This window comes from Centropristis striata, chromosome 18 (assembly GCF_030273125.1).
Source record: "Centropristis striata isolate RG_2023a ecotype Rhode Island chromosome 18, C.striata_1.0, whole genome shotgun sequence".
Taxonomy (NCBI): Eukaryota; Metazoa; Chordata; class Actinopteri; order Perciformes; family Serranidae; genus Centropristis; species Centropristis striata.
In genome coordinates this window covers 12,440,345-12,468,318 of record NC_081534.1, presented here as the reverse complement: position 1 = coordinate 12,468,318, position 27,974 = coordinate 12,440,345, and the positions used below count along the sequence as shown (strand labels likewise).

General features: G+C 40.7%; 7 protein-coding genes and 1 pseudogene across 11 annotated transcripts in view; 7 read left to right on the top strand and 1 right to left on the bottom strand.

Annotated features, from left to right (window-relative positions):
* Window positions 1–1,501, top strand: part of snap91b (synaptosome associated protein 91b) — a 33,246-nt gene extending 31,745 nt beyond the window's left edge. For all 5 annotated transcript variants that reach the window (XM_059355794.1, XM_059355790.1, XM_059355789.1 and 2 more), the window contains one exon: window positions 21–1,501. The gene's annotated coding sequence lies outside the window, so the exon portion shown is untranslated. The remainder of the gene's footprint in view (window positions 1–20) is intronic.
* On the bottom strand, window positions 1,248–5,481 carry LOC131990686 (serine protease 23-like). The gene is made up of 2 exons (XM_059355795.1): window positions 5,357–5,481; window positions 1,248–4,529 (listed from the first exon to the last, which is right to left on the bottom strand). The coding sequence occupies exon 2, from the start codon at window positions 4,523–4,525 to the stop codon at window positions 3,131–3,133; it is 1,395 nt and encodes a 464-aa protein (XP_059211778.1). The 5' UTR covers window positions 4,526–4,529; window positions 5,357–5,481; the 3' UTR covers window positions 1,248–3,130.
* A 3,107-nt stretch (window positions 5,482–8,588) lies between these two features.
* LOC131991647 (C3a anaphylatoxin chemotactic receptor-like) lies at window positions 8,589–9,859 on the top strand. The gene has a single exon (XM_059357137.1). It carries the CDS (start codon window positions 8,613–8,615, stop codon window positions 9,510–9,512), a length of 900 nt encoding a protein of 299 aa, XP_059213120.1. The 5' UTR covers window positions 8,589–8,612; the 3' UTR covers window positions 9,513–9,859.
* A 1,237-nt stretch (window positions 9,860–11,096) lies between these two features.
* Window positions 11,097–12,238, top strand: LOC131991561 (C3a anaphylatoxin chemotactic receptor-like). Its single transcript, XM_059357023.1, has one exon. It carries the CDS (start codon window positions 11,121–11,123, stop codon window positions 12,018–12,020), a length of 900 nt encoding a protein of 299 aa, XP_059213006.1. The 5' UTR covers window positions 11,097–11,120; the 3' UTR covers window positions 12,021–12,238.
* Window positions 12,239–13,604: 1,366 nt separating this feature from the next.
* On the top strand, window positions 13,605–14,773 carry LOC131991593 (leukotriene B4 receptor 1-like). Its single transcript, XM_059357058.1, has one exon. The coding sequence runs from the start codon at window positions 13,629–13,631 to the stop codon at window positions 14,526–14,528; it is 900 nt and encodes a 299-aa protein (XP_059213041.1). The 5' UTR covers window positions 13,605–13,628; the 3' UTR covers window positions 14,529–14,773.
* Window positions 14,774–18,216: 3,443 nt separating this feature from the next.
* On the top strand, window positions 18,217–19,146 carry LOC131990642 (leukotriene B4 receptor 1-like). The gene has a single exon (XM_059355722.1). It carries the CDS (start codon window positions 18,241–18,243, stop codon window positions 19,144–19,146), a length of 906 nt encoding a protein of 301 aa, XP_059211705.1. The 5' UTR covers window positions 18,217–18,240.
* Window positions 19,147–19,821: 675 nt separating this feature from the next.
* LOC131990629 (C-C chemokine receptor type 4-like) lies at window positions 19,822–20,826 on the top strand (annotated as a pseudogene).
* Window positions 20,827–23,431: 2,605 nt separating this feature from the next.
* LOC131991524 (C3a anaphylatoxin chemotactic receptor-like) lies at window positions 23,432–24,361 on the top strand. The gene has a single exon (XM_059356979.1). The coding sequence runs from the start codon at window positions 23,456–23,458 to the stop codon at window positions 24,359–24,361; it is 906 nt and encodes a 301-aa protein (XP_059212962.1). The 5' UTR covers window positions 23,432–23,455.
* The last annotated feature ends 3,613 nt before the right edge of the window (window positions 24,362–27,974 follow it).

The following is a 27,974-nucleotide window of genomic DNA, read 5'->3' as shown; positions in this document are numbered from 1 at the left end:
TTTCTCGCCCTCCTCTGCAGGTTTGTCATTGTGTCTGGAGCTCTGTGGATGTGGATGTCTGCACTCCCCCCCTCCCACTTTCTTCCCCTCAGTCATGCCCCAGCCCCTTCAGCCAACCAGCCATTACATCTCTGATCATTGCCCTCTGACTTCCTACCAGCCGCAGCCCCTAAAATAACCTGCCCCTCCTTATCTAATGTTGTAGCACAACTGTGAATGTGAACCCTAGATACAGAAAAACAAAACTCTGTTTATGTGTGTGTGGGTGTGCGTGTAATTCAGTGTTAACCTTTACTTAATATACTATGGAAAATGAACAAAAAAAATAATAAATGTGTATTTAGATTCATTCTGGATTTCCGCGTATCAGCTGACTTGGAATGGTGGATAAATGTTGGTTTCTTTGCGCATCTCCCAGACGAGGACTGTGTTGTTAAATGTGGACTGTGTTCGGTGTGTGTAACTTCACTGGCCAATCCCCACTCCCACTCCTCCACCCCTGTCGTCCAAACTAATACTGAGCTGTTTATGTCATTAAAACTTGGTTGTACCTATATCTGCTTGGCCATCCATCCTCCCACCTGTCTACTTTGAAGTTTTTGGAGAACAATTTAAAATGAAAAACAACTTGCACTGCGAATCTGGACTTATCATCGAACACATTCATTTGTGTTCAGTTTCTTTTCTTTCTTTCTTTGCTTTTTTTTTTTGATTGTATGAAACATGCAAAAATTTGTGAACTGTGTTCAAATTGACATATGCATTTTAGACTATTTTAAATGATAGATTATACATATTTTCTTTAATCTTTATTTTGAGAGAAAAAAGTGTATCATATATTTTTAGTTAAATTATACAGTTGAAAATAAGGCAAGTAGACTAAAAAAAAAAATCCCCGCCTTCTTTGTACATACCTCTCAATCTGTAATCAGAGGCAGTATTGAATGGAAACGTTGCCCTGAGTGTTTACTGTTGCGCCCTCAGCTGGTGTGGAGTGGTACTGCATCGTAGCATGCAACAGGTCAATCTGGGATGCATTATAATACTCTGAGACTCCTTGTCTCGGTCTCCACTCAAGATGACCTAATGTCAACCTGGAAATCAAAGAGACAGAGAAGTGTTTGTGTATGTGATTGGGATGTGGCCTCAGTCCTCTTTGAGTGACGCTGCAGCAGTCGGTACATGTACTGCCACTGGAAGTCTCGAGGACTCTCACTGTAAAGCACTCAAGTATACGCTGGATGTTCTGTGTGTTGTTTATTTCCAAAAGTGACTGTATCTTAATCCATTGTGGCATTAACAAAGTGTTGAAAGCAAAATAAAGATGACTATGACACATAAAAAAACAAAAAGAATGTGGATAAATACTGTTTGCTAAGTATTCAAATGAAGGCTGTGTTGTTTTTCTTTTTTGGGTTATTATGGATGGCATCGTTCTTTCTCCCTCACCCCCACCTGCATGTGAGTCCAAATGAGATGCAATAAAAGACAAATACACTGATCCAAACGACCCTCACGGCTCGTCACTTATCTCTGTCCTGCTTCCGTCAGCATTTTTATTTGTTGCCAGCATGATTTTTTTTTTTTTTTACAAGAAAATGTGTTTGTTGCATGAACATTAACTTCTTTAACAGACAATATTACAACACAAGACATTTTAAACGTCAGATGATACATTTATATATTGGTGGACCAACTGGTTTTACGTATTTATGCTTCAATACAAAAGTAAACAAAGCATCATGTTTACATTGTAAAAACATAGGAGAAAAAATAGGGCTTTTGTCTTTTCCTTTATATAATTAGATTTTGTGAGTGATATATGTTGGTGTTTCAGAGACAAACAAACAAATGTGGTGTTTAGAAAAAGTGACAATGAAACTCTAATGTCAAAGTCAAATACCTTGTGATGTTTTTAGCCATTTTTGACTCATTGACGTAATTTCCTACAGCCTCTAAATGGACTGATAATATGCAGAAAAGGCCACAAATCCAGAACCAGGAGCAACGGGCCACATTCTTGGATTATAGATTTGTGTGACAACCTGTCACTGAAGAGCTGAGCTGGTCTTAGATCAGTATTATAAAGCTGCTCAGAGTGAAATTTTCATCTTAAATGTGTCAAAATTTGCTCTTATTCTTACAGTACATAAGAATAAGGCTTATGAATAACATTATTAAGTGTCTCAGTTATTACTCCAGAGGTCTGCTACATTATGCAGAAGTGACCAGCAGAGACAGTGGCTATACACTTTCCATAAGAAATGTATGACGATAAATTAATAAAAGATACAACTGTCTGTCCTAATAGCCACACTCTTATACAACATGAAAAAGGTCATGACATGATTGTTATGATGTTATGGAAAGGAACATACAGAGGAATAAAATATTTTTCTTTACCTTTTCCGTCATCTGGTCTGATATTGTGTCTAACCAAGTATCTTATGAAAATATCTCTCTTCCACATCTCAAAATCATCCAAATATTCAGCCATAGTCTTGAAAATCTTTTGACGTAACAGCTATGCTTTCTGTTCTCAAACACAACTCCTTCCCAAACATATCTCTCCAACTCCCATTTACTCTTCTGGCAACAAGTCACCTCTCACGAGATTTCAGAATGAGACTTTTCCTTGATTGAGACTTGGTCAGACACAATAACAAACAGCCTGAATCAAGTAAAAGGTAAAGAAAAACTTTAGACTTGAAATAACAATCTAAGCCCTTCAGAGGGGAAAGCACTGTTAGGAGACATACAATGACAATGCGCAATTGTCCCTCAATACTGTATCACTTTCAAAAATTGAAGAAAAAAAAACATGGGTTCCAGGTTGAAAAATACCAAAGACTGTGTGCATGAAGCTGTGACACATAACCTCTGGAGGTGTGGTATTGGCTGTTTAAGTGCTAGAGGAAGTGCATTGACATAATTGTAATCCTTAACTGACGAAACTGCAGTCTGTGCTCAGGTTTTATACTTATACTTTGCTAAACTTTAGCGTCTTTGTACAAAGCTTCTAAGTCCTACTTTTTACTACAAAAAATCAACTCATAAGTCAAAGCTTAGGACCATCCTTAAGACGTGAGTCTCTGTGAAACATATGTTTTCTAGATCCATCACTTTGCAGTCAAATCTCTTTACAGAGACTTGGATCTCCATGGATCCAGTGACAGATCTGGGCATATTTGGGTGGTGTAATCCTCACTGCAACATTAAAGTCCCTCTGCTCCCCTCCCTCCACCTCCACCCACTGATGGCCTGAAAACACCCCGATCACCCTCCGCTGCCACTTCCCTTTCCTGCCCTCCTCTCCCTGTCTCAGTCGAACGTAAATGCCTGCACCGGTGGCGCCCGGCTGGGCATCACAGTGCTGGTACATCAAATCGCCCGACTCGTTTGCCACTGAACAAAACCGGTAAACCACCTTTGCATTTCCACGCCCGTCCAGCAGGCTTTTGTCAGCGTCATAGCCTGAGAAGTGGATCCGTGCCAGGGGCGAGGCAGAGGGTGCCACTCCCAGCTCCATGTGCTTTTGTTTAAGGGGTCGTCTCAGCTCCAGAACGGCGTAATCGTAGTCAGGGGACAGTGAGTTGGTGGAGCTCTTGGCTTGGATCCATCCTTGAGGGATTCTGGTTTGTTTGACTCGTGTCCAACGGAAGACAGGCTGCTTATTTGGTTCAGCACTGCGTCGTATACGGCCTCTTTGTCTCCCTTTCTCCAACTCACCCATCTTCCCATGATCAGCTACGCCCTGCTCACCCTCTCTTCTTCCCCTGCGCCTCCTGCCTTTACCTCCCTTTCCCCTTCTCATTTCATCCCCATCTATACTATTCTGCTCCTCACCTTCCTCCACTTCCTGCTCCTCACCCTCTCCTCTCCTCCCACCCCTCCGCTGCCCTCCTCTCCTCCGGCCCCCTCCTCTTCTCTTAGTCCTGAGCTGCAACACTCCGACTCTAAGCCTTCTGGCACCCTCTAGATAGTCCCTCCCATCATGGATGCAGTGTGCCGCTGTTAGCACGTGTTTCGGGGAAATTAAGACTCCAGAGCAGCCTGTGGAGAGACGAACAGCGGTAGAGAAAGGATAGTTGGTGATGAAATGCGAGTCAGAGATCACAAAGCGTCCATCTGCTCCATAAACTTGTCGCTTCCTGCGAGTGCGAGCTGGTGAGTGGGCTGCCGCTCCTCCAGAAGACTTGTTTAAACCCTGCAAACTGATATCTGTGTGTGTGCGAGTGCCGTTCTCAAACATTGTCTCATATCCCAGAATCCTCTCTTGCTCAGTGTGGTCCATAGGCGGTAGGCTGCTTTGACACTCTATACCACAGAGTGTCTTCGCCCCTCCTCTCTCCTCATCCTCCGCCTGCCCTCCGAACAGCGGCGTGTTTAAAGGCTCTGTGTGTGCGTCCAGCAGCACAGGAAGACTCTGCCTGGTCCACCTGTACGCCGCATGGTTCTCATCTTTAGCAAAAACTGTCAGGGCTGCTGCACAGAGCAGCACACACAGGAAGTGACTGAGTCCCATCCCACTGAAAAGAAAGAGACACAGAGATAGAAATTGCAAATACGAGGGTGAAAGAAAGAAATATGATGGATCCAAACTACTTTACCATGGATTGTAAGAAAGAGACAAAGAAATAGACTCAACATTAGCATAAAGAAATATAAAACGACTGCAAAGAGACGCATAGAGACTACAGAGAGACCGAAATAGCTAAGGAGAAATGCAAAAAGACAACAAAGGGACCTAAATAACTACAAAGAGATGCAAAACAGCTACAAAGAGGCACGAAAGAAAGGTGCAACAATAACCACAACGAGGCACCAAATGACTACATAAAGACTCAGCATAACTTCAAAAGATACTATGCATGTCCCCACAGCTCATACAAGTAGCATTCATGTTGCTTTTATATAACACAAGGCCAGCAGAGGGCGCGCAAACTTAATTTTTAAACAGCAAACCACTGAGCAGCAAGGCATAACTGTGATATCTCACTTTACATTAACTGCATTAATAGTTCGAATGTAGCTAATGCCATCGTTATTATATATAGCCAAACATTCGTGTAGTGACACAAAGTTGTCACTATTTTATAGACATATAGACATATTTATAGACATCATAGAACTGATTGATATAAATAAAGTCTGAAAGTATGGGAATACTCTATTAGATTATTCTAAGAGTTTTAGAAAAGAACTAAAGCAGTCTCAAACCCAAAATAAAAAGGTTAATAATAGTGATAATAATAAAAAGGTGCAGATAAAACTTAGCTTTCGTAAGCAATATTAAGATGGTAAGGTATTTTTTTAAAGATTGTCAAGAAATACAAATGTCTCAAACTTTTCCTACCTGCAAACACAAAAAAACACCCACAAAACCTGCAGTGAATTTTCTCCTTCTTATCAATAAAAAACCCTCTCCATCCACACGGCTTCCAGCAGACCGGCTCCCATCATTATATTAAAAAAAAAGAAGAAATCTGGAGTGCGAGGGGAAGCTGCGTGCAAGATCCTCATAAAAACTTACATCCCACTCTGATGCAGAAAAAAGCGACGAGGCAGAAAGGGGGGAGACAGTCAGGAGGGGGCAAGCATGAATGAAGGTTTTGATCATGTGATGACATGACATGTTGGGTCAAAAGTGGAGCCGTGTGGAGAGAATTTGGGGTATTTTTCTTAGATTCCGCAAATATTTTGATAACGTTAGGAATACGCGCAGAACAGTGACGCTTTCAATAGAAGGAAATTAATTTAGATGTAACGCTATTTACAGAGAGGTCTACCGACAAAATGTTGCCTTTGAGCGCGTGTTTATCCGGTGCTTCTGCGGTCATAAACGTAAGTTTAGATTTATTTCAGGTGGCGTTTGAAGTGTGTCCGGGCGCGCGCGCACACACACGTGCACAACGCTACACCTCTCAGATCTGGGGAACCTGTATTTTAACCCCTGCTGGTTTATTTTGACAAGTGTCTCTCAGCTTGGCGCAACAAGAGTTCATTCAGAGCAGGAACTCCTCCTTCTTCCTTCATTAGACGTTTAACGCCAACATACACAAGCGCCTGCAAGCAAGCACACACACACGCACACGCACGCACGCGCTTTCTGAGAACTAGTTGCGCTATTATTCAGCTCGTTCTCACTTTAGGTAGCATGCTTTTTCAGTGCCCATCTGCGTGAGAACCGGACGCATAAGGAACCCTTTTGTGTCAGTGTCATTATGAGACACACTGAGCTTTCCATTAACTCCAGCTCCAACCCATTTGCGTCAATATAAGATACATAGGCTACATCCAGACTGCAGGTCTTAATGCTCAATTCAAATTTTTTGCTCGGATCCGATTCAGCTTTTACAGCGGAAGCCAGGCAAGTGCTGAGCAGATGATAACGACAACAAGGATGAAGAGAAAGAGAGTGACATTTTTAACAATGGCTCTTTGTGGAGCAATGGCTACTACGTCTGTACGAAAGTGTGTGTGGATGAGGAGTCTGAGCCCGGAGTGGTGGGATCGTGACGTGCCCCGTACCCCTGAAGTTTAGCTTGCACACAAGTGTCACCCAAAATACTTCTGAAGTCTAAAACCTCACTGTCCTTCCACTGACTACCTCCATCGAAGCTGTTTGTAACAGTATCAACAGCACAAATCACACTGAATCAGATTTTTTCAAATCACACAGGCTACTTCTAAATGTGGTCCTAAATCAGATACAGGCATGATGCTTGTGAAGTCACTCAGATGCAGTGATTACATGATCAATTATGATCACACCACTCCCGGCTCCGACTCCTCGTCCACACACACCTCTGTGTGAAGAAGCAGCAGCCTTTGCACCACAAAAACCCATTGTTAAAACATGTTCTCCTACCATCTCTCTTCTCATTAACATCTGCTCATGACTTCGCTGCCATACACAGCGAGCTGCGTGTGACATCTTTCTACTTGTTGTTTAGTGCATACGGGTCAGTTCAGGACCGTGAGCAGTCTGATATAGGCCACATTTAAAAATAGACAAGCAAAAAATAGCCTTACTGTTTTCACACAGTTCGATCACATTTGTGTTTTTATTCATGTCTCCTGCACCCATTTCTTTCATCATCATTTCATAATTTCTTTCTCATCAGCCATTCTTTGTACCTGTCACCAGCTTGGTGAATTTCATGGCCTTCAGGATCTGTGTCTGGATGGCTGCCACTACAGCACAACTACAGTGATATGCCATTGCCATTACAGGAAGTCTATAATCAGATGACAAACTATACATGCATAGAGAAAAACACCAAAAATTGTCTTGTTCCAAATTACAAATAGTTGCTCATCACATGTATCCAAATTAAGTAAAAATATATATATATATATATATGTATATACATATATATGTATATATATATATATATATATATATATGTATATATATATATATATATATATATACACACACATAGACTTACACTTATATATTCTAAATGAAATAATATTATCACATTTTATGCATTTAATAGTCTTAATGAGTAATTGTACTGGACAGGAAACATGACCCGATCCACCTGCCTTTAGCCAGCACACTTTAAGAACAAATACTACTGGGAACACAACAGAAAACTGCAGATGAACATTTGATATCGAGGAATTCATATAATAGACACGGCCGCTAACAATTTGTAACAACTCTGCAGTAACACAGTTCTGCACCTTGACTGACACAGTCAGACCATTTACAGGGTTTCAACATAGTCTTGTTACTGTTGTGGTAACAGCTGTTCCATCCAGGGAAAACAAAATGGGAAAATCCATCCAATTATGAAGCAATGCAAAACTGTGCAGCCATGATGGAACATCATTTGCATATGAAAATACTGTTTCTTTGTAATTCATTCCTCTTTGAAAGCACAAAAAAATATCCTGTTCCTCTGACTGACTCAGTCTCCATCATCACTGTCTCAGTGCACATTCAACTTCTCTGACAGCAGGTTTGCAGCATGGAACAACTCAACTCCTCTCTGGTCCCTAACATCTCTGCACATCTCCCTACTAACAAAACTTACAATGAGTATGTAATGTTAGATCGTAACAATACATTGCAAAATGATGCAAAAATGGCACCCAGCTTGAAAAAAAACTGATCTCAACATGGACATGCAACATGTACACAAAGTCCTTAAAGTTTCCCTAAAAAACATGAGATTTATACATCTGCATAACAAGTGGGTAAACTTTATCTACTGACGAAGATATTATATGATGTATGGCTGTAGTACAGGTACAAAACAGACAAAGTGTTTTTACTTTGCATGATGTTTGAATTGGAATCATCACTGTTGCAGTATATCTGAATGTAAAGGGGTTTTATACTTCTGTGTAGGTCTGGTTTTAGCTTTCTGTGCAAATGCATCAGATAATGGTGAGGTCATGCGACACTATGTAGCCATAGTAGAACATGCAATATATATATCTATATATATATATATATAATCTCATTTCAATCTCTTAGTTTATTTTTAATTCGTTCCTCTTTTGAACACAACATCTCTTTCCTCGAACTGACTGACTCAGTCTCCATCATCACTGTCTCAGTGCACATTCAGCTTCTCTGACAGCAGGTTTGCAGCATGGAACAACTCAACTCCTCTCTGGTCCTTTCTAACATCTCTTCTCCTGGACATCCACCTCCTGCCTCCTGGGACTCCAGGGGTCTGGTTCCTTCAGTGGTGCTGGCCCTCTGCTTCCTGCTGGGAGTTCCTGGAAACATCGCTGTGATCGTCCTCAAACCAAACTGGCAGCACCTGTCCAGTCTGAGCCAGACTTTGATGCTGAATTTGGCCATATCAGACCTGCTCTGCCTGCTCCCTCTGCCCCTGTGGATTTACCCTTTACTGTACAACTGGACCTTCGGCCTGGCAGCATGTAAGCTCCTAACATATGTTATGTACTGCAGCGTGTATAGTAGCCTCCTGACTGTGACGGTGCTGAGTGTCCAGCGCTTCGTACAGGTGGTGAAACTGCAGAAAAGCTTCGATCAGATGGGAAAGAGGAGGCTGCTGGTTCTGCTCTGGCTGGCTGTGATGATCCTGTCCATCCCTTCTCTAGTGGTTCGACAGGTGACCACAGACCAGCAATGGACAAAGTGCGAATCTCAATACTCTTCCCAGACTCAGCAGGTGGCCGTGCTGTTAGAAAAGTCCTTGCTCGGATTTGTTTCAATTTCTGTCGTGGTACTTACATACATCGGCCTTTACAGAAAAGTGAACCAGGCAGCTTTGTTCAACCACCCACAGACGACCCGGCTGGTCACAAGCATCATTGTGACCTTTTTTGTTTTGTGGATGCCTTATAATATCCTGCTTGTGCTTCGTGTGGCAGCCATCTCACTCAAAAACGAGGGTCTGATGAAGTTTTGTATGGACAGAGAGGACATTGTTGGATCACTGACATTTGTGAATAGCTGCCTAAACCCACTCCTTTATGCGTTTGCTTCTAGAAATATTTGCACTGTGTGCCAAAAAACCTAACATTAATACTGCTGTTGATGCTGAAGCTCATCCTTCCAGTAAGTCTAATTATTTGAAGAAGTATGATTGATATAAAACAAAATATCGGTGCAGAGTTCAGAGACCTGATGATGACAAAACATAGAGACATTATTTGTGTTCTTGTGGATCTGAAAAAATGCAGTTATAGTTAAAACATTTGATCTGATACTGAGTTTGAGGGTGTGTTCTCTCATTTGTCATAGGGAGTTGTGGATTATTCCTTTTTTATATCTCATGGCGGTCAAGAGATCATTAGGGGTCGCCATGGGTTGGGGAGGGTGGCAATGTTTGTTCTGTTTCTGTAAGATATAAGATTTTGTGATGTTTAAAACTCAACTTGTACTATTGTGGAATTGCTACTTAATATAAAACCAATAAAGATGTGTTTTAAAAAAAGAGACTTGATGATGATTTGTTGTTTGATGATAATTTTGTTGTTAACCAGTGTCTTCACTCAAATTAACTGTGTGCTGATTACAACTGGTCCTCAGCCAGAGCTTTACAAATACAGGTTTGTAAAAAAGAATCTGGCAAAGAGTCAAAAAATCAACGTGGAACAGACCAACAATAATCAAAGGCTCAATTATTACTGTTATTAAAGGTGATATATGATGCTGATGGATAGCAGAATTAATGAAATTAAATCAACTAAAAAGTTTCTATTGCAGACAAAATGTGCAAATTGAGATTTAAAGCATTCTGAGAACTTTCCATCCCATCACTTGATCTAAATCAGCCAACACATACTTGTTACATTCAGATGCTTGGTCAGGGTCTCTACGTGTCACATGACGCTCCACATACCCTTCTAGTGTCAGTTTGTCATGTGCAGGGCAGCTTCTAGTGACCACAGTAATTAAAGGGGAGTAAAGGAGGAGAACAGGTCGGTAGTATAACCAACAGAAAAGTCTGCGTAGTGAGGATGTTGGTGTGGACGGGTCTGTCTACCAAACACACAACCTTCACCCAGTAGACCGCTGTTTGTCTCATATGAAACCAAAAGTCAACTTATTTTAACTGAGGTACTTGATTTGCATTCAGTACGTATGTAAGATCGTAAGAACACATTGCAAAATGATGCAAAAAATGGCTCCCAGCTTGTGAAAAAACTGATCTCAAATTCTAAGGCAACATGGACACAAAGTCCTTATAGTGTCCCTAAAAAACATGATATTTATACTTCTGCATAACAAGTGGGTAAACTTTATCTACTGATGAAGATATTATATGATTGATGGCTGTAGTACAGGTTCAAAACAGACAAAATGTTTTTACTTTGCATTATGTTTATATTGGAGTCATCACTGTTGCAGTATATCTGGATATAAAAGGGTTTTTGTACTTCTGTGTAGGTCTGGTTTTAGCTTCCTGTGCAATTGCACCAGATAATGGGGAGATCATGCAACACTATGTAGCCATAGTATAACATGTAATATCCGGGCAAGATTTGATCTCATTTCAATCTCTTACTTAACTTTTAAATTCTTCCTCTTTGAACACAACGTCTCTTTCCTCTGACTGACTGACTCAGTCTCCATCATCACTGTCTCAGTGCACATTCAGCTTCTCTGACAGCAGGTTTGCAGCATGGAACAACTCAACTCCTCTCTGGTCCTTTCTAACATCTCTTCTCCTGGACATCCACCTCCTGCCTCCTGGGACTCCAGGGGTCTGGTTCCTTCAGTGGTGCTGTCTGTCTGCTTCCTGCTGGGAGTTCCTGGAAACATCGCTGTGATCGTCCTCAAACCAAACTGGCAGCACCTGTCCAGTCTGAGCCAGACTTTGATGCTGAATTTGGCCATATCAGACCTGCTCTGCCTGCTCCCTCTGCCCCTGTGGATTTACCCTTTACTCTACAACTGGACCTTCGGCCTGGCAGCCTGTAAGCTCCTAACATATGTTATGTACTGCAGCGTGTATAGTAGCCTCCTGACTGTGACGGTGCTGAGTGTCCAGCGCTTCGTACAGGTGGTGAAACTGCAGAAACGCTTCGATCAGGTGGGAAAGAGGAGGCTGCTGGTTCTGCTCTGGCTGGCTGTGATGATCCTGTCCATCCCTTCTCTAGTGGTTCGACAGGTGACCAAAGACCAGCAATGGACAAAGTGCGAATCTCAATGCTCTTCCAAGACTCAGGAGGTGGCCGTGCTGTTAGAAAAGTCCTTGCTCGGATTTGTTTCAATTTCTGTCGTGGTACTTACATACATCGGCCTACACAGAAAAGTGAACCAGGCAGCTTTCTTCAACAACCCACAGACGACCCGGCTGGTCACAAGCATCATTGTGACCTTTTTTGTTTTGTGGATGCCTTATAATATCCTGCATGTGCTTCGTGTGGCAGCCATCTCACTCAAAAACGATGATCTGATGAAGTTTTGTATGGACAGATTGGACATTGTTGGATCACTGACATATGTGAATAGCTGCCTGAATCCACTCCTTTATGCATTTGCTTCCAGAAATATTTGCACTGTGTGCCAAAAAAACTAACATTAATACTGCTGTTGATGCTGTAGCTCATCCTTCCAGTAAGTATAATTATTTGAAAAAGTATGATTGATATAAAACAAAATATCGGTGCAGAGTTCAGAGACTTGATGATGACAACACATAGAGACATTATTTGTGTTCTTGTGGATCTGAAAAAATGCAGTTTTAGTCAAAACATTTAATCTGATACTGAGTTTGAGGGTGTGTTCTCTCATTTGTCATAGAGAGTTGTGGATTATTCTGCTTTTTATATCTTGTGGCGGTCGAGAGATCATTAGGGGTCGCCATGGGTTGGGGAGGGTGGGAACGTTTGTTCTGTTTCTTTAAGATATAAGATTTTGTGATGTTTAAAACTCAACTTGTACTATTGTGGAATTGCTACTTAATATAAAAACAATAAATGAAAATATTTTTTAAAGAGGGAGTTGTGGATTTTTTGTTATTTGATGATAATTTGTTGTTAACCAGTGTCTTCACTCAAATTAACTGTGTGCTGATTACAACTGGTCCTCAGCCAGAGCTTTACAAATACAGGTTTGTAAAAAAGAATCTGGCAAAGAGTCAAAAGATCAATGTGGAACAGACCAACAATTATCAAAGACTCAATTATTGCTGTTATTATAGTGATATATGATGCTGATGGATAGCAGAATTAATTACATTAAATCAACTAAAAAGTTTCTATTGCAGACAAAATGTGCGAGTTGAGATTTAAAGTATTCTGAGAGCTTTCCATCCCATCACTTGATCTAAATCAGCCAACACATACTTGTTACATTCAGACGCTTGGTCAGGGTCTCTACGTGTCACATGACGCTCCACATACCCTTCTAGTGTCAGTTTGTCATGTGCAGGGCAGCTTCTAGTGGCCACAGTAATTAAAGGGGAGTAAAGGAGGAGAACAGGTCGGTAGTATAACCAACAGAAAAGTCTGCGTAGTGAGGATGTTGGTGTGGACGGGTCTGTCTACCAAACACACAACCTTCACCCAGTAGACCGCTGTTTGTCTCATATGAAACCAACAGTCAACATTGACTTATTTCAACTGAGGTCCTCTTCTTGCATTCAGTACATATAAGATCGTAAGAACACATTGCAAAATGATGCAAAAAATGTCTCCCAGCTTGTGAAAAAACTGATCTCAAATTTTAAGGCAACATGGATACAAAGTCCTTAAAGTGTCCCTAAAAAACATGAGATTTATACATCTGCATAACAAGTGGGTTAACTTTATCTACTGATGAAGATATTATATGATTGATGGCTGTAGTATAGGTACAAAACAGACAAAATGTTTTTACTTTGCATCATGTTTATATTGGAGTCATCACTGTTGCAGTTAATCTGGATATAAAAGGTTTTTCGTACTTCTGTGTAGGTCTGGTTTTAGCTTCCTGTGCAATTGCATCAGATAATGGTGATATCATGCAACACTATGTAGCCATAGTAGAACATGTGATATCAAGATCTGATCTGATCTCAATCTCTTAGTTAACTTTTAAATTCTTCCTCTTTGACCACAATGTCTCTTTCCTCTCACTGACTGACTCAGTCTCCATCATCACTGTCTCAGTGCACATTCAGCTTCTCTGACAGCAGGTTTGCAGCATGGAACAACTCAACTCCTCTCTGGTCCTTTCTAACATCTCTTCTCCTGGACATCCACCTCCTGCCTCCTGGGACTCCAGGGGTCTGGTTCCTTCAGTGGTGCTGTCTGTCTGCTTCCTGCTGGGAGTTCCTGGAAACATCGCTGTGATCGTCCTCAAACCAAACTGGCAGCACCTGTCCAGTCTGAGCCAGACTTTGATGCTGAATTTGACCATATCAGACCTGCTCTGCCTGCTCCCTCTGCCCCTGTTGATTTACACTTTACTGCACGGCTGGACCTTCGGCCTGGCGGCCTGTAAGCTCCTAACATATGTTATGTACTGCAGCATTTATAGTAGCGTCCTGACTGTGACGGTGCTGAGTGTCCAGCGCTTCGTACAGGTGGTGAAACTGCAGAAACGCTTCGATCAGGTGGGAAAGAGGAGGCTGCTGGTTCTGCTCTGGCTGGCTGCGATGATCCTGTCCATCCCTTCTCTAGTGGTTCAACGGGTGAACACAGACCAGCAATGGACAAAGTGCGAATCTCAATACTCTTCCCAGACTCAGGAGGTGGCCGTGCTGTTGGTGAAGTCCTTGAGTGGGTTTCTTTTCATGTCTGTTGTGGCATTTTCATACATCAGCCTTTACATAAAAGTGAACCAGGGAGCTTTGTTCAACAACCCACAGACGACCCGGCTGGTCACAAGCATCATTGTGACCTTTTTTGTCCTATTTATGCCTTATCGCATCCTAAATCTGCTTCGTGTGGTAGCTATTTTACTCAAAAATGAGGGCCTGCGGAAGTTTTGTAAGTACAGCTTTAACATTGTTGGATCACTGACATTTGTGAACAGCTGCCTGAATCCACTCCTTTATGCATTTGCTTCTAGAAATATATGCACTGTGTGCCAAAAAACCTAACATTAACACTGCTGTTGATGCTGAAGCTCATCCTTCCACTAAGTATAATTATTTTAAAAAGTATGATTGATATAAAACAAAATATCGGTGCAGAGTGCAGAGACTTGATGATGACAACACTTAGAGACATTATTTTTGTTCTTGTGGATCTGAAAAAATGCAGTTTTAGTCAAAACATTTAATCTGATACTGAGTTTGAGGGTGTGTTCTCTCATTTGTCATAGAGAGTTGTGGATGATTCCTTTTTTATATCTTGTGGCGGTCGAGAGATCATTAGGGGTCGCCATGGGTTGGGGAGGGTGGGAAGGTTTGTTCTGTTTCTGTAAGATATAAGATTTTGTGATGTTTAAAACTCAACTTGTACTATTGTGGAATTGCTGCTAAATATAAAACCAATAAAAATGTGTTTTAAAAAAAAGGAGACAGTTGTGCATGATTTGTTGTTTGATGATAATTTTGTTGTTAACCAGTGTCTTCACTCAAATTAACTGTGTGCTGATTACAACTGGTCCTCAGCCAGAGCTTTACAAATACAGGTTTGTAAAAAAGAATCTGGCAAAGAGTCAAAAGATCAACGTGGAACAGACCAACAATAATCAAAGGCTCAATTATCATTGTTATTATAGTGATATATGATGCTGATGGATAGCAGAATTAATGAGATTAAATCAACGAAAAAGTTTCTATTGCAGACAAAATATGCAAGTTGAGATTTAAAGCATTCTGAGAGCTTTCCATCCCATCACTTGATCTAAATCAGCCAACACATACTTGTTACATTCAGACGCTTGGTCAGGGTCTCTACGTGTCACATGACGCTCCACATACCCTTCTAGTGTCAGTTTGTCATGTGCAGGGCAGCTTCTAGTGGCCACAGTAATTAAAGGGGAGGAAAGGAGGAGAACAGGTCGGTAGTATAACCAACAGAAAAGTCTGCGTAGTGAGGATGTTGGTGTGGACGGGTCTGTCTACCAAACACACAACCTTCACCCAGTAGACCGCTGTTTGTCTCATATGAAACCAAAAGTCAACAATTACTTATTTTAACTGAAGCACTCGACTTGCATTCAGTACATATGTAAAATTGTGACAATACATTGCAAAATGATGCAAAAAATGGCTCCCAGCTTGTGAAAAAACTGATCTCAAATTTTAAAGCAACATGGACACAAAGTCCTTAAAGTGTCCCTAAAAAACATGAGATTTATACATCTGCATAACAAGTGGGTAAACTGTATCTACTGATGAAAATAATATATGATTGATGGATGTAGTTCAGGTACAAAACAGACAAAATGATTTTACTTTGCATCATGTTTTTATTGGAGTCATCACTGTTGCAGTATAACTGAATATAAAAGGGTTTTTGTACTTCTGTGTAGGTCTGGTTTTAGCTTCCTGTGCAAATGCATCAGATAACGGTGACCGCTGTTTGTCTCATATGAAACCAACAGTCAACAATGACTTATTTTAACTGAGGTACTCGACTTACAATAAGTACGTAATGTAAGAGCATGACAACACATTGCAAAATGATGTGAAAGAGGCACCCGCATGTAAAAAAAAAAAAAAAACAATCTCAAATTTTAAGGCAACATGGACACAAAGTCCTTAAAGTTTCCCTAAAAAATAAGAGATTTATACATCTGTATAACAAGTGGGTAGACTGTATCTACTGATGAGGATCTTTTGTGATTGATGGCTGTAGTACAGGTACAAAACAGACAAAATGTTTTTACTTTGCATCATGTTTGAATTGGACTCTTCACTGTTACCGTATATCTGAATATAAAGAGGTTTTGTACTTCTGTGTAGGTCTGGTTTTAGCTTTCTGTGCAACTGCATCAGATAATGGTGACGTCATGCAACACTATGTAGCCATAGTAGAACATGTAATATCCGGGCAAGATTTGATCTCATTTTGATGCCTTAGTTAACTTTTAAATTCTTCCTCTTTGACCAAAACGTCTCTTTCCTCTGACTGAATGACACGACAACAAGAATGAAGAGAAAGAGAGTGACATTTTTAACAATGGCTCTTTGTGGAGCAATGGCTACTACGTCTGTATGAAGGTGTGTGTGGATGAGGAGTCTGAGCCCGGAGTGGTGGGATCGTGACGTGCCCCGTAGCCCTGAAGTTTAGCTTGCACACAAGTGTCACCCAAAATACTTCTGAAGTCTAAAACCTCACTGTCCTTCCACTGACTACCTCCATCGAAGCTGTTTATAACAGTATCAACAGCACAAATCACACTGAATCAGATTTTTTCAAATCACACCTGGGCTACTTCTTAATGTGGTCCTAAATCGGATACAGGCATGATGCTTGTGAAGTCACTCAGATGCAGTGATTACATGATCAATTATGATCACACCACTCCCGGCTCCGACTCCTCGTCCACACACACCTCTGTGTGAAGAAGCAGCAGCCTTTGCACCACAAAAACCCATTGTTAAAACATGTTCTCCTAACATCTCTCTTCTCATTAACATCTGCTCATGACTTCGCTGCCATACACAGCGAGCTGCGTGTGACATCTTTCTACTTGTTGTTTAGTGCATACGGGTCAGTTCAGGACCGTGAGCAGTCTGATATAGGCCACATTTAAAAATAGACAAGCAAAAAAATAGCCTTACTGTTTTCACACAGTTCGATCACATTTGTGTTTTTATTCATGTCTCCTGCACCCATTTCTTTCATCATCATTTCATAATTTCTTTCTCATTAGCCATTCTTTGTACCTGTCACCAGCTTGGTGAATTTCATGGCCTTCAGGATCTGTGTCTGGATGGCTGCCACTACAGCACAACAACAGTGATATGAACCCCCCCGAAAAATCTTGCTGTAATTTAATTGTCATAAAATTATCAAAAGTATGCCACAATGACTACATGATGACGATGATGTGTAAAACCTCTAATTTCATGCTTTGTAAGGATCAGTCCACAAAAAAGACTAACAAACTACTAAAAATGCCTGTTTTCCTGATGGAGTTTGGATCGATCGGGGCTACGCAAGAAAATCTCAACACTGAAAGGCTCTCATGACACAACATTACAGAGATGCTCCATTAAGTGCGTACAATAACTGCATTCAACCATGTGGGCACAACAGCAAAACTGCAAGGAATCATGCAAGTACATCAACTTCATCAAAGGTTCCAAACAACTTCAAGCGCTACATCATAAACAGTAAGAGACAGAGAAGATGTGTGGGGTTTCACTGGCCTATGTCAATGGGGAGTTTTTTTCCCATCATTGTGGCTCTAGGACATTAAACAGTCCTGACTTTGTTTTTTTTAGTGTGGGAGAACTAATGTACGTGGACAGCGTGGAACACCACTGACGCATTGTAGTTCTGTTTATATGATCAGCTAGAAGGATGCATTCCACACATGCGCAGTAGATCGTATCATTACCGTTTGTGACATAATGGTCATGCAGACAGTCCTTGTGCCGTCTCATCATATTGCTGATATGCGGATGTCCACATAGAGCCTCTGTATACACCTTTTGATCATAAAGATCACATCACATAGACAATAACGAACTGATATGTATGATTGTATTTCACTTTAGTCATACAATGGTTTTTGTTCCTCTTTAAACACATCAAAGGGAAAGATCTTGTTCCTCTCACCGACTGACTGACTCAGTCTCCATCATCACTGTCTCAGTGCACATTCAGCTTCTCTGACAGCAGGTTTGCAGCATGGAACAACTCAACTCCTCTCTGGTCCTTTCTAACATCTCTTCTACTGTACATCCACCTCCTGCCTCCTGGGACTCCAGTGGTGTGGGCCCTTCAGTGGTGCTGTCTGTCTGCTTCCTGCTGGGAGTTCCTGGAAACATCGCTGTGATCGTCCTCAAACCAAACTGGCAGCACCTGTCCAGTCTGAGCCAGACTTTGATGCTGAATTTGGCCATATCAGACCTGCTCTGCCTGCTCACTCTGCCCCTGTGGATTTACCCTTTACTGTACAGCTGGACCTTCGGCCTGGCGGCCTGTAAGCTCCTGGCGTATGTTATGTACTGCAGCATTTCTAGTAGCCTCCTGACTGTGACGGTGCTGAGTGTCCAGCGCTTCGCACAGGTGGTGAAACTGCAGAAATGCTTCGATCAGGTGGGAAAGAGGAGGCTGCTGGTTGTGTTCTGGCTGATTGCGATGATCCTTTCCATCCCTTCTCTAGTGGTTCGACAGGTGACTCCAGACCAGCAATGGACAAAATGCGAAGCTCACTTCTCTTCCGAGGCTGAGATGGTGGCTTTGCTGTTGGCAAGGTCCTTCATGGGTTTTTTTTCAATGTCTGTTGTGGCATTTTCATACATCAGCCTTTACAGAAAAGTGAACCAGGCAGCTTTCTTCAACCATCCACAGACGACCCGGCTGGTCACAAGCATCATTGTGACCTTTTTTGTCCTAATAATGCCTTATTGCATCACAAATGTGCTTTTTGTGGCAGCTATTTTACTCAAAAATGGGGGCCTACTGAAGTTTTGTATGTATGCCCAGAGCATTTTTGGATCACTGACATTTGTGAATAGCTGCCTGAATCCACTCCTTTATGCGTTTGCTTCTAGAAACATGTGCACTGTGTGCCGGAAAACTGAACATTAATACTGCTGTTGATGCAGAAGCTTGCCATTACAGGAAGTCTATAATCAGATGACAAACTATACATGCATAGAGAGAAAATACACCAAAAATTGTCCTGTTCCAATTTACAAATAGTTGCTCATCAAATGTATCCAAATAAAATAAAAATATAGAATAAAGTATTTTGTAATTATATATATATTCTAAATGAAAAAATATTATCACATTTTAGGCATTTAATAGTCTTAATGAGTAATTGTACTGGACAGGAAATGTGACCCGATCCACCTGCCTTTAGCCAGCACACTTTAAGAACAAATACTACTGGGAACACAACAGAAAACTGCAGATGAACATTTGATATCCAGGAATTCATATGATAGACACGGCCGCTGACAATCTGTAACAACTCAGCAGTAACACAGTTCTGCACCTTGACTGACACAGTCAGACCATTTACAGGGTTTCAACATAGTCTTGTTACTGTTGTGGTAACAGCTGTTCCATCCAGGGAAAACAAAATGGGAAAATCTATCCGATTATGAAGCAATGCAAAACTGTGCAGGCATGATGGATCCTCATTTGCATGTGAAAATACTGTTTCTTTGTAATTCATTCCTCTTTGAAAGCACAAAAAAATATCCTGTTCCTCTGACTGACTCAGTCTCCATCATCACTGTCTCAGTGCACATTCAGCTTCTCTGACAGCAGGTTTGCAGCATGGAACAACTCAACTCCTCTCTGGTCCTTTCTAACATCTCTTCTCCTGGACATCCTCCTCCTGCCTCCTGGGACTCCAGGGGTCTGGTTCCTTCAGTGGTGATGTCTGTCTGCTTCCTGCTGGGAGTTCCTGGAAACATCGCTGTGATCGTCCTCAAACCAAACTGGCAGCACCTGTCCAGTCTGAGCCAGACTTTGATGCTGAATTTGGCCATATCAGACCTGCTCTGCCTGCTCCGTCTGCCCCTGTGGATTTACACTTTACTGCACGGCTGGACCTTCGGCCTGGTGGCCTGTAAGCTCCTAACATATGTTATGTACTGCAGCGTGTATAGTAGCCTCCTGACTGTGACGGTGCTGAGTGTCCAGCGCTTCGTACAGGTGGTGAAACTGCAGAAACGCTTCGATCAGGTGGGAAAGAGGAGGCTGCTGGTTCTGCTCTGGCTGGCTGTGATGATCCTGTCCATCCCTTCTCTAGTGGTTCAACGGGTGAACACAGACCAGAAGTGGTAAAGGTGCCAATCTCACTACTCTTCCCTTTTTTTTTCAATGTCTGTTGTGGCATTTTCATACATCAGCCTTTACAGAAAAGTGAACCAGGCAGCTTTCTTCAACCATCCACAGACGACCCGGCTGGTCACAAGCATCATTGTGACCTTTTTTGTCCTAATAAAGCCTTATTGCATCATAAATGTGCTTGATGTTGCAGCTATTTTACTCAAAAACAAGAGTCTGGTGAAGTTTTGTATGCACAGCTGGAAACTTGTTGAATTACTGACATTTGTGAATAGCTGCCTGAATCCACTCCTTTATGCGTTTGTTTCTAGAAACATGTGCACTGTGTGCCGGAAAACTGAACATTAATACTGCTGTTGATGCAGAAGCTTGCCATTACAGGATGACAAACTACACATGAAAAAATACAACAAAAAGTGTCTTGTTCCAAATTACAAATAGTTGCTCATCAAATGTATAAAAAATAAAATACAGACATGAGAAAAGTATTTTTTAATTAAAAAAAAACATTCTAAATGAAATAATATTATCAAATTTTAGGCATTTAGTGGCTTTAATGAGTTACTGTACTCGACAGGAAACATGACCCGATTCACCTGCCTTTAGCCAGCACGCTTTAAGAACAAATACTACTGGGAACACAACAGATATTTACAGGTGTACATTAAATATATAGGCAATGCAGTATTGCATCATAAATGTGCTTGGTGTGGCAGCTAATTTGCTTAAAAATGAGGGCCTGCAGAAGTTTTGCATGACAGCTGAAACACCGTTGCAGCACTGACATTTGTCAATAGCTTCCTGAATCCTTTTCTTTGTACCAAAAAACTGAACATTGATATTACTGTTGTGAATACAGAAAATCAACTTTCCAGGAAGTTTAATAATTGAATGTAGTATGATTGTTGTGAAGACCCAGATATCAGTACAGAGTGCAGAACCCTGATGATGATAATAAGAAAACTTAGAGAGAGATTTTTTTTCTTGTGGAACTGAAAAAAGGTGTTTTTAGTCAGAGGATCTAAGCTCCGCTGCTGACACACAGTTTGAGAGGGCGGTTCTCTCGTTTGTAACAGAAAGACGTGGATGATTTGTGGTTTAATAATAATTTTGTTGGTAATCAGTGTCTTCCCTCAAATGAGCTGTGTGCTGATTACAACTGCTCCTCAGCAGGAGCTTTACAAACAGGTTTGTTAAAAAAGAATCAGGCAAAGAGTCAAAATTTCAATGTGGAAATGATACAGACACACAGTAATCAAAGGCTTAATTATTGCTGTTATCATAGTGATATATGATGCTAATGCATAGCAGAATTATTTTTAATTGAAATCAAGTGAATGTTTCTTTTGCAGACAGAACACATGAGTTGAGAGTCAAAGTTCATCCTTGGCTTTTGAAACAGCATTCTGAGACTTTGACCTGATCACATGATGTTCATGGCACTTGGTATTTTTCTGAGAACTTTTAGGATTTCCTAAAAGTGACAAGAAGTTGTTTGTCAGCAGCTGTGTCCGAGATAAAGAGTGAATCTGATCTCACATTTTTAGACCAACGTTGACAAGAAGTCCTTGGTGCCCACCAAAAATAAATAAATCTGCAATTTTATGAGAAGAGGGAAAAATCCATCTGCTGATGATGTAAAAAAAAAAACCCCGAACAGCTACAAAACAACTTCTTAATGGATTTTGTGGTGAGATTATTAATATTTTTTTTATTTTTAATCTGTATAATATATCTATTTAGGTTTAATATGAGGTTATTTTGAAATTGATATCTTACATGAAGGGTACAAGCCTGTTTCTGCCTGTAAGCCTGTAAACAATAAAGTGAGTGATGATGAATGTAAAACAAATTGAGATTATTATTTCACATCATATTGACAAATAGTGTTATCCTGTTTAAATATGTGGAGTCTTCACTGTATCTTGAGGCTGTGGGCGTGTTCATAATTATCATGGAGCTTGACCGAGGTCAAAGTATCATAATTACACAAGATGACACAATGTGTTTCTGATAACATCACTATTATAATGTAGAATTAATTGAAGTGAGGCAGTGATCAACTATTTCTCACAAACCCATACCATGTTATATGACACAAATATTACTGGAAACAGAAAACTGCATATGAACATTTGATATCCAGGAATGAATATAATAGACACGGTCTCTGACAATCTGTAACAACTCAGCAGTAAAACAGTTCTGCACCTTGACTGACACAGTCAGACCATAGTCTTGTTATTGTTGCGGTAACAGCTGTTCCCTGCAGGGAAAACAAAATGGGAAAATCCAATCCGGTATGAAGCAATGTAAAACTGTGCAGCCATGATGGAAAATCAATTTCATATGAAAATACTGTTTCTTTGTAATTAATTCCTCTTTGAAAGCACAAAAAAAAACCTGTTCCTCTGACTGACTCAGTCTCCATCATCACTGTCTCAGTGCACATTCAGCTTCTCTGACAGCAGGTTTGCAGCATGGAACAACTCAACTCCTCTCTGGTCCCTTCTAACATCTCTGCACATCTCCCTACTAACAAAACTTACAATGAGTATGTAATGTAAGATCGTAACAACACATTGCAAAATGATGCAAAAATGGCACCCAGCTTGAAAAAAAAAACTGATCTCAAATTTTAAGGCAACATGGATACAAAGTCCTTAAAGTGTCCCTAAAAAACATGGGATTTATACATCTGCATAACAAGTGGGTAAACTTAATCTACTGATGAAGATCTTATATGATTGATGGCTGCAGTACAGGTACAAAACAGACAAAATGTTTTTACTTTGCATGTTGTTTGAATTGGAGTCATCACTGTTGCAGTATATCTGAATATAAAGAGGTTCTGTGAAGGTCTGGTTTTAGCTTTCTGTGCAAATGCATCAGAAAATGGTGAGGTCATGCAACACTATGTAGCCATGGTAGAACATGTGATATCCTGGAAAGATTAATCTCATTTCAATCTCTTAGTTTATTTTTAATTTGTTCCTCTTTTGACCACAACGTCTCTTTCCTCTCACTGACTGACTCAGTCTCCATCATCACTGTCTCAGTGCACATTCAGCTTCTCTGACAGCAGGTTTGCAGCATGGAACAACTCAACTCCTCTCTGGTCCTTTCTAACATCTCTTCTCCTGGACATCCACCTCCTGCCTCCTGGGACTCCAGGGGTCTGGTTCCTTCAGTGGTGATGTCTGTCTGCTTTCTGCTGGGAGTTCCTGGAAACATCGCTGTGATCGTCCTCAAACCAAACTGGCAGCACCTGTCCAGTCTGAGCCAGACTTTGATGCTGAATTTGGTCATATCAGACCTGCTCTGCCTGCTCCCTCTGCCCCTGTGGATTTACAATTTACTGCACAGCTGGACCTTCGGCCAGGCGGCCTGTAAGCTCCTGGCGTATGTTACCTACTGCAGCATATCTGGTAGCCTCCTGACTGTGACGGTGCTGAGTGTCCAGCGCTTCGTACAGGTGGTGAAACTGCAGAAACGCTTCGATCAGGTGGGAAAGAGGAGGCTGCTGGTTCTGCTCTGGCTGGCTGCGATGATCCTGTCCATCCCTTCTCTAGTGGTTCGACAGGTGACCACAGACCAGCAATGGACAAAGTGCAAAATTCACTTCTCTTCCAAGACTCAGCAGGTGGCCGTGCTGTTGGAAAAGTCCTTGAGAGGGTTTGTTTCAATTTCTGTCGTGGGATTTACATACATCGGCCTTTACAGAAAAGTGAACCAGGCAGCTTTGTTCAACAACCCACAGACGACCCGGCTGGTCACAAGCATCATTGTGACCTTTTTTGTCCTATTAATGCCTTATTGCATCATAAATGTGCTTCGTGTGGCAGCTATTTTACTCAAAAATAAGGGCCTGCTGAAGTTTTGTATGGACATCTGGGAAATTGTTAAAGCACTGATATTTGTGAATAGCTGCCTGAATCCACTCCTTTATGCATTTGCTTCTAGAAATATTTGCACTATGTGCCAAAAAGCTGAAGTCTAAGAAGAAGTATGATTGATATAAAACCACCAAATATTGGTGCAGAGTTCAGAGACTTGATGATGACAACATGTAAAGACATTATTTATGTTCAGTCGGAACAAAAAAAGGCAATTTTAGTGAAAACATTTCTTCTGATACTGAGTTTGATGGTGTGCTCTCTCATTTTTCATAGAGAGTTGTGGATGATTCCTTTTTTATATCTTGTGGAGGTCAAGAGATCATTAGGGGTCGCCATGGGTTGGGGAGGGTGGGAATGTTTGTTTTGTTTCTGTAAGATATAAGATTTTGTGATGTTTAAAACTCAGCTATTGTCGAATTTCTAATTAATATAAAACCAATAAAAAATGTGTTTAAAAAAAGAGACTTGTGGATGATTTGCTGTTTGATGATAATTTTGTTGTTAACCAGTGTCTTCACTTAAATTAACTGTGTGCTGATTACAAAAAATAATCTGGCAAAGAGTCAAAACATCAACGTGGAACAGACGAACAACAATCAAAGGCTCAATTATTATTGTGATTAAAGGTGATATGTGATGCTTTTGGGTAGCAGAATTAATTACTAACTACAACGAAAAAGTTTCTATTGCAGACAAAATGTGGAAGTTGAGATTTAAAGCATTCTGAGAGCTTTCCATCCCATCACTTGATCTAAATCAGCCAACACATACTTGTTACATTCAGACGCTTGGTCAGGGTCTCTACGTGTCACATGACGCTCCACATACCCTTCTAGTGTCAGTTTGTCATGTGCAGGGCAGCTTCTAGTGACCACAGTAATTAAAGGGGAGTAAAGGAGGAGAACAGGTCGGTAGTATAACCAACAGAAAAGTCTGCGTAGTGAGGATGTTGGTGTGGACGGGTCTGTCTACCAAACACACAACCTTCACCCAAGGTTGTGGTTCACTAAAACCAATAAAAATGTCTTTAAAAAAAAAGGAGACAGTTGTGCATGATTTGTTGTTTGATGATAATATTGTTGTTAACCAGTGTCTTCAGTCAAATTAACTGTGTGCTGATTACAACTGGTCCTCAGCCAGAGCTTTACAAATACAGGTTTGTAAAAAAGAATCTGGTAAAGAGTCAAAATATCAACATGGAACAGACGAACAATAATCAAAGGCTCGATTATTGCTGTTATTATAGGGATATATGATGCTGATGGATAGGCAAGGCAAGGCAAGTTTATTTATATAGCACAAGTCAGACACAAGGCCATTCAAAGTGCTTTACAGGGGCAAGATTAAAATACATAAAACACATTAGAAGACATTTAAAAGCGAATTCAAAAAAAAAAAAAAAAGTGAATGAATAAAACATTTAAAAGCGAATGAATAAAAATTACAGGTTAAAATGGAAACAGAAAAGTCTTCAGACTTGATTTAAAAGAGCTGAGAGTTGCAGCAGACCTCAAGTTCTCTGGGAGTTTGTTCCAGAGATTTGGTGCATAAAAACTAAACGCTGCTTCTCCTTGTTTAGTCCTAACTCTGGGGACTGTAAGTAGACCTGTCCCAGACGACCTAAGGGCTCTGGACGGCTCATAACGTATCAGCAGATCGGTAATATATTTTGGCCCTAGACCATTTAGGGCTTTATAAACCAACATTAATATTTTGAAATCAATTCTTTGAGTGACAGGAAGCCAGTGTAAAGACCTCAGAACTGGGGTGATGTGATCCAATTTTTTGGTCCTGGTGAGTACTCGAGCAGCAGGGTTCTGAATTAGCTGAAGCTGTCTGATAGATTTTTTTGGAAGCCCTGCAAGGACACTGTTACAGTAGTCAAGTCTACTAAAGATAAATGCATGGACAAGTTTTTCTAAATCTTGCTGAGACATAAGCCCTTTAATTCTTGATATGTTTTTAAGGTGGTAATAGGCCAACTTATTAATTGATCTAATGTGTTTTTTTAAATTCAAGCCTGAGTCTATGACAACACCAAGATTTCTGGCTTGGTGTTGTCTGGCTTTTAATTGTTCATCTTTGGCACCAAAGACAATTACTTCAGTTTTGTCACTGTTTAATTGAAGAAAATTTTGGCACATCCAATCATTGATCTGTTCAATGCACTTACTTAGTGTTTGAATTGGACTATAGTCACCTGGTGATATGGTTATGTAAATTTGTGTGTCTTCTGCATAATTGTGGTAGCATAATTTGTTCTTATTCATAATCTGAGCTAGTGGGAGCATGTAGATGTTAAACAGAAGAGGCCCAAGAATGGAACCTTGGGGAACCCCACATTCAATATTTGTTCGCTCGGATGTGAAATTGCCTATTGACACATAGTATTCTCTGTCCTTTAAGTAGGATTCAAACCAGCTTAGCACAGTTCCAGAAAGTCCAACCCAGTTTGCAAGGCGATCTAGTAATATGTTGTGGTCAACTGTGTCGAAAGCAGCACTGAGATCAAGTAAAACTAAGACAGAACTTTTGCCACTGTCTGTGTTTAAGTGGATGTCATTGAGGACCTTAACCAGAGTGGTCTCAGTGCTGTGGTGTTGTCGAAAACCTGACTGGAAGACATCAAAGCAGTTATTCATTGCTAAGTAGTTATTTAGCTGTTGATAAACAGCTTTTTCAATGATTTTGCTTAGAAATGGAAGGTTAGATAATGGCCTATAATTGTTCATGAGTGATGTATCTAAATTGTTCTTTTTAGGAGTGGCTTAATGACTGCTGTTTTCAGGGCCTGTGGGAATACACCGGTGCGAAGGGACATGTTTACAATTTGTAGAACATCTGAGGCCATACAGCTAAAAATGGTTTTAAAGAAGCCTGTGGGCAGAATGTCAAGGCAACAGGAAGAGGAGTTCAGGTGTTGTATAATGTCCTCCAGGTTTTTGTGGTTGATCAGATAAAATTCTGTCATTTTATTTGCATTGATTTTAAGTGGGCACAGGGAAAACACATATGTTGAACTTGGTATTGATGCGGTGACCGCTTGTCTAATTTTGTGAATTTTGTCTGTGAAAAAGGAGGCAAATTCATTGCAGGCTCTTGTGGAAAGATGTTCAGATGCTGCTGGCACAGGAGGGTTTGTTAATCTGTCGACAGTAGCAAATAGGGCACGTGTATTGTTGTTGTTTTTGGTAATGATGTCAGAAAAGAAAGACTGCCTTGCACTTTTCAGCTCTGAGTTAAAAGTGCAAAGTTGCTCTTTGAAGATGTCATAATGAACCTGGAGATTAGTTTTTCGCCACCTGCGTTCTGCTTTACGGCACTCTCTTTTTTCTAGTCTGACCTGTGGGGCATTACTCCAGGGTACGGAAGCGCATTGCATTCACTGGATAAAAAAAAATAGACACCTTTTCTCGTAATTATGAGATCCTGATCTCGTAATTATGAGATCCTGATCTCATAATTATGAGATCCTCGTACGATAAAGAAAAAGGAAACGTCTGTAAATCCTCTCTCAGTGGCAATGATGGCACTATCGCAGTTAATCTGCTACTACTACCTTCTCGGTTTGAGACGGGAAATACTGATGTTTCTTAAAAATGAGGATGGGAATAATATTAGTATGTCAACACTGCGTGACAAAATAAAAGTCCTGTATTAATAAATACTTATTATCAAGCATAAAAAAGAGGGGAAAAGTATCATCATACACTA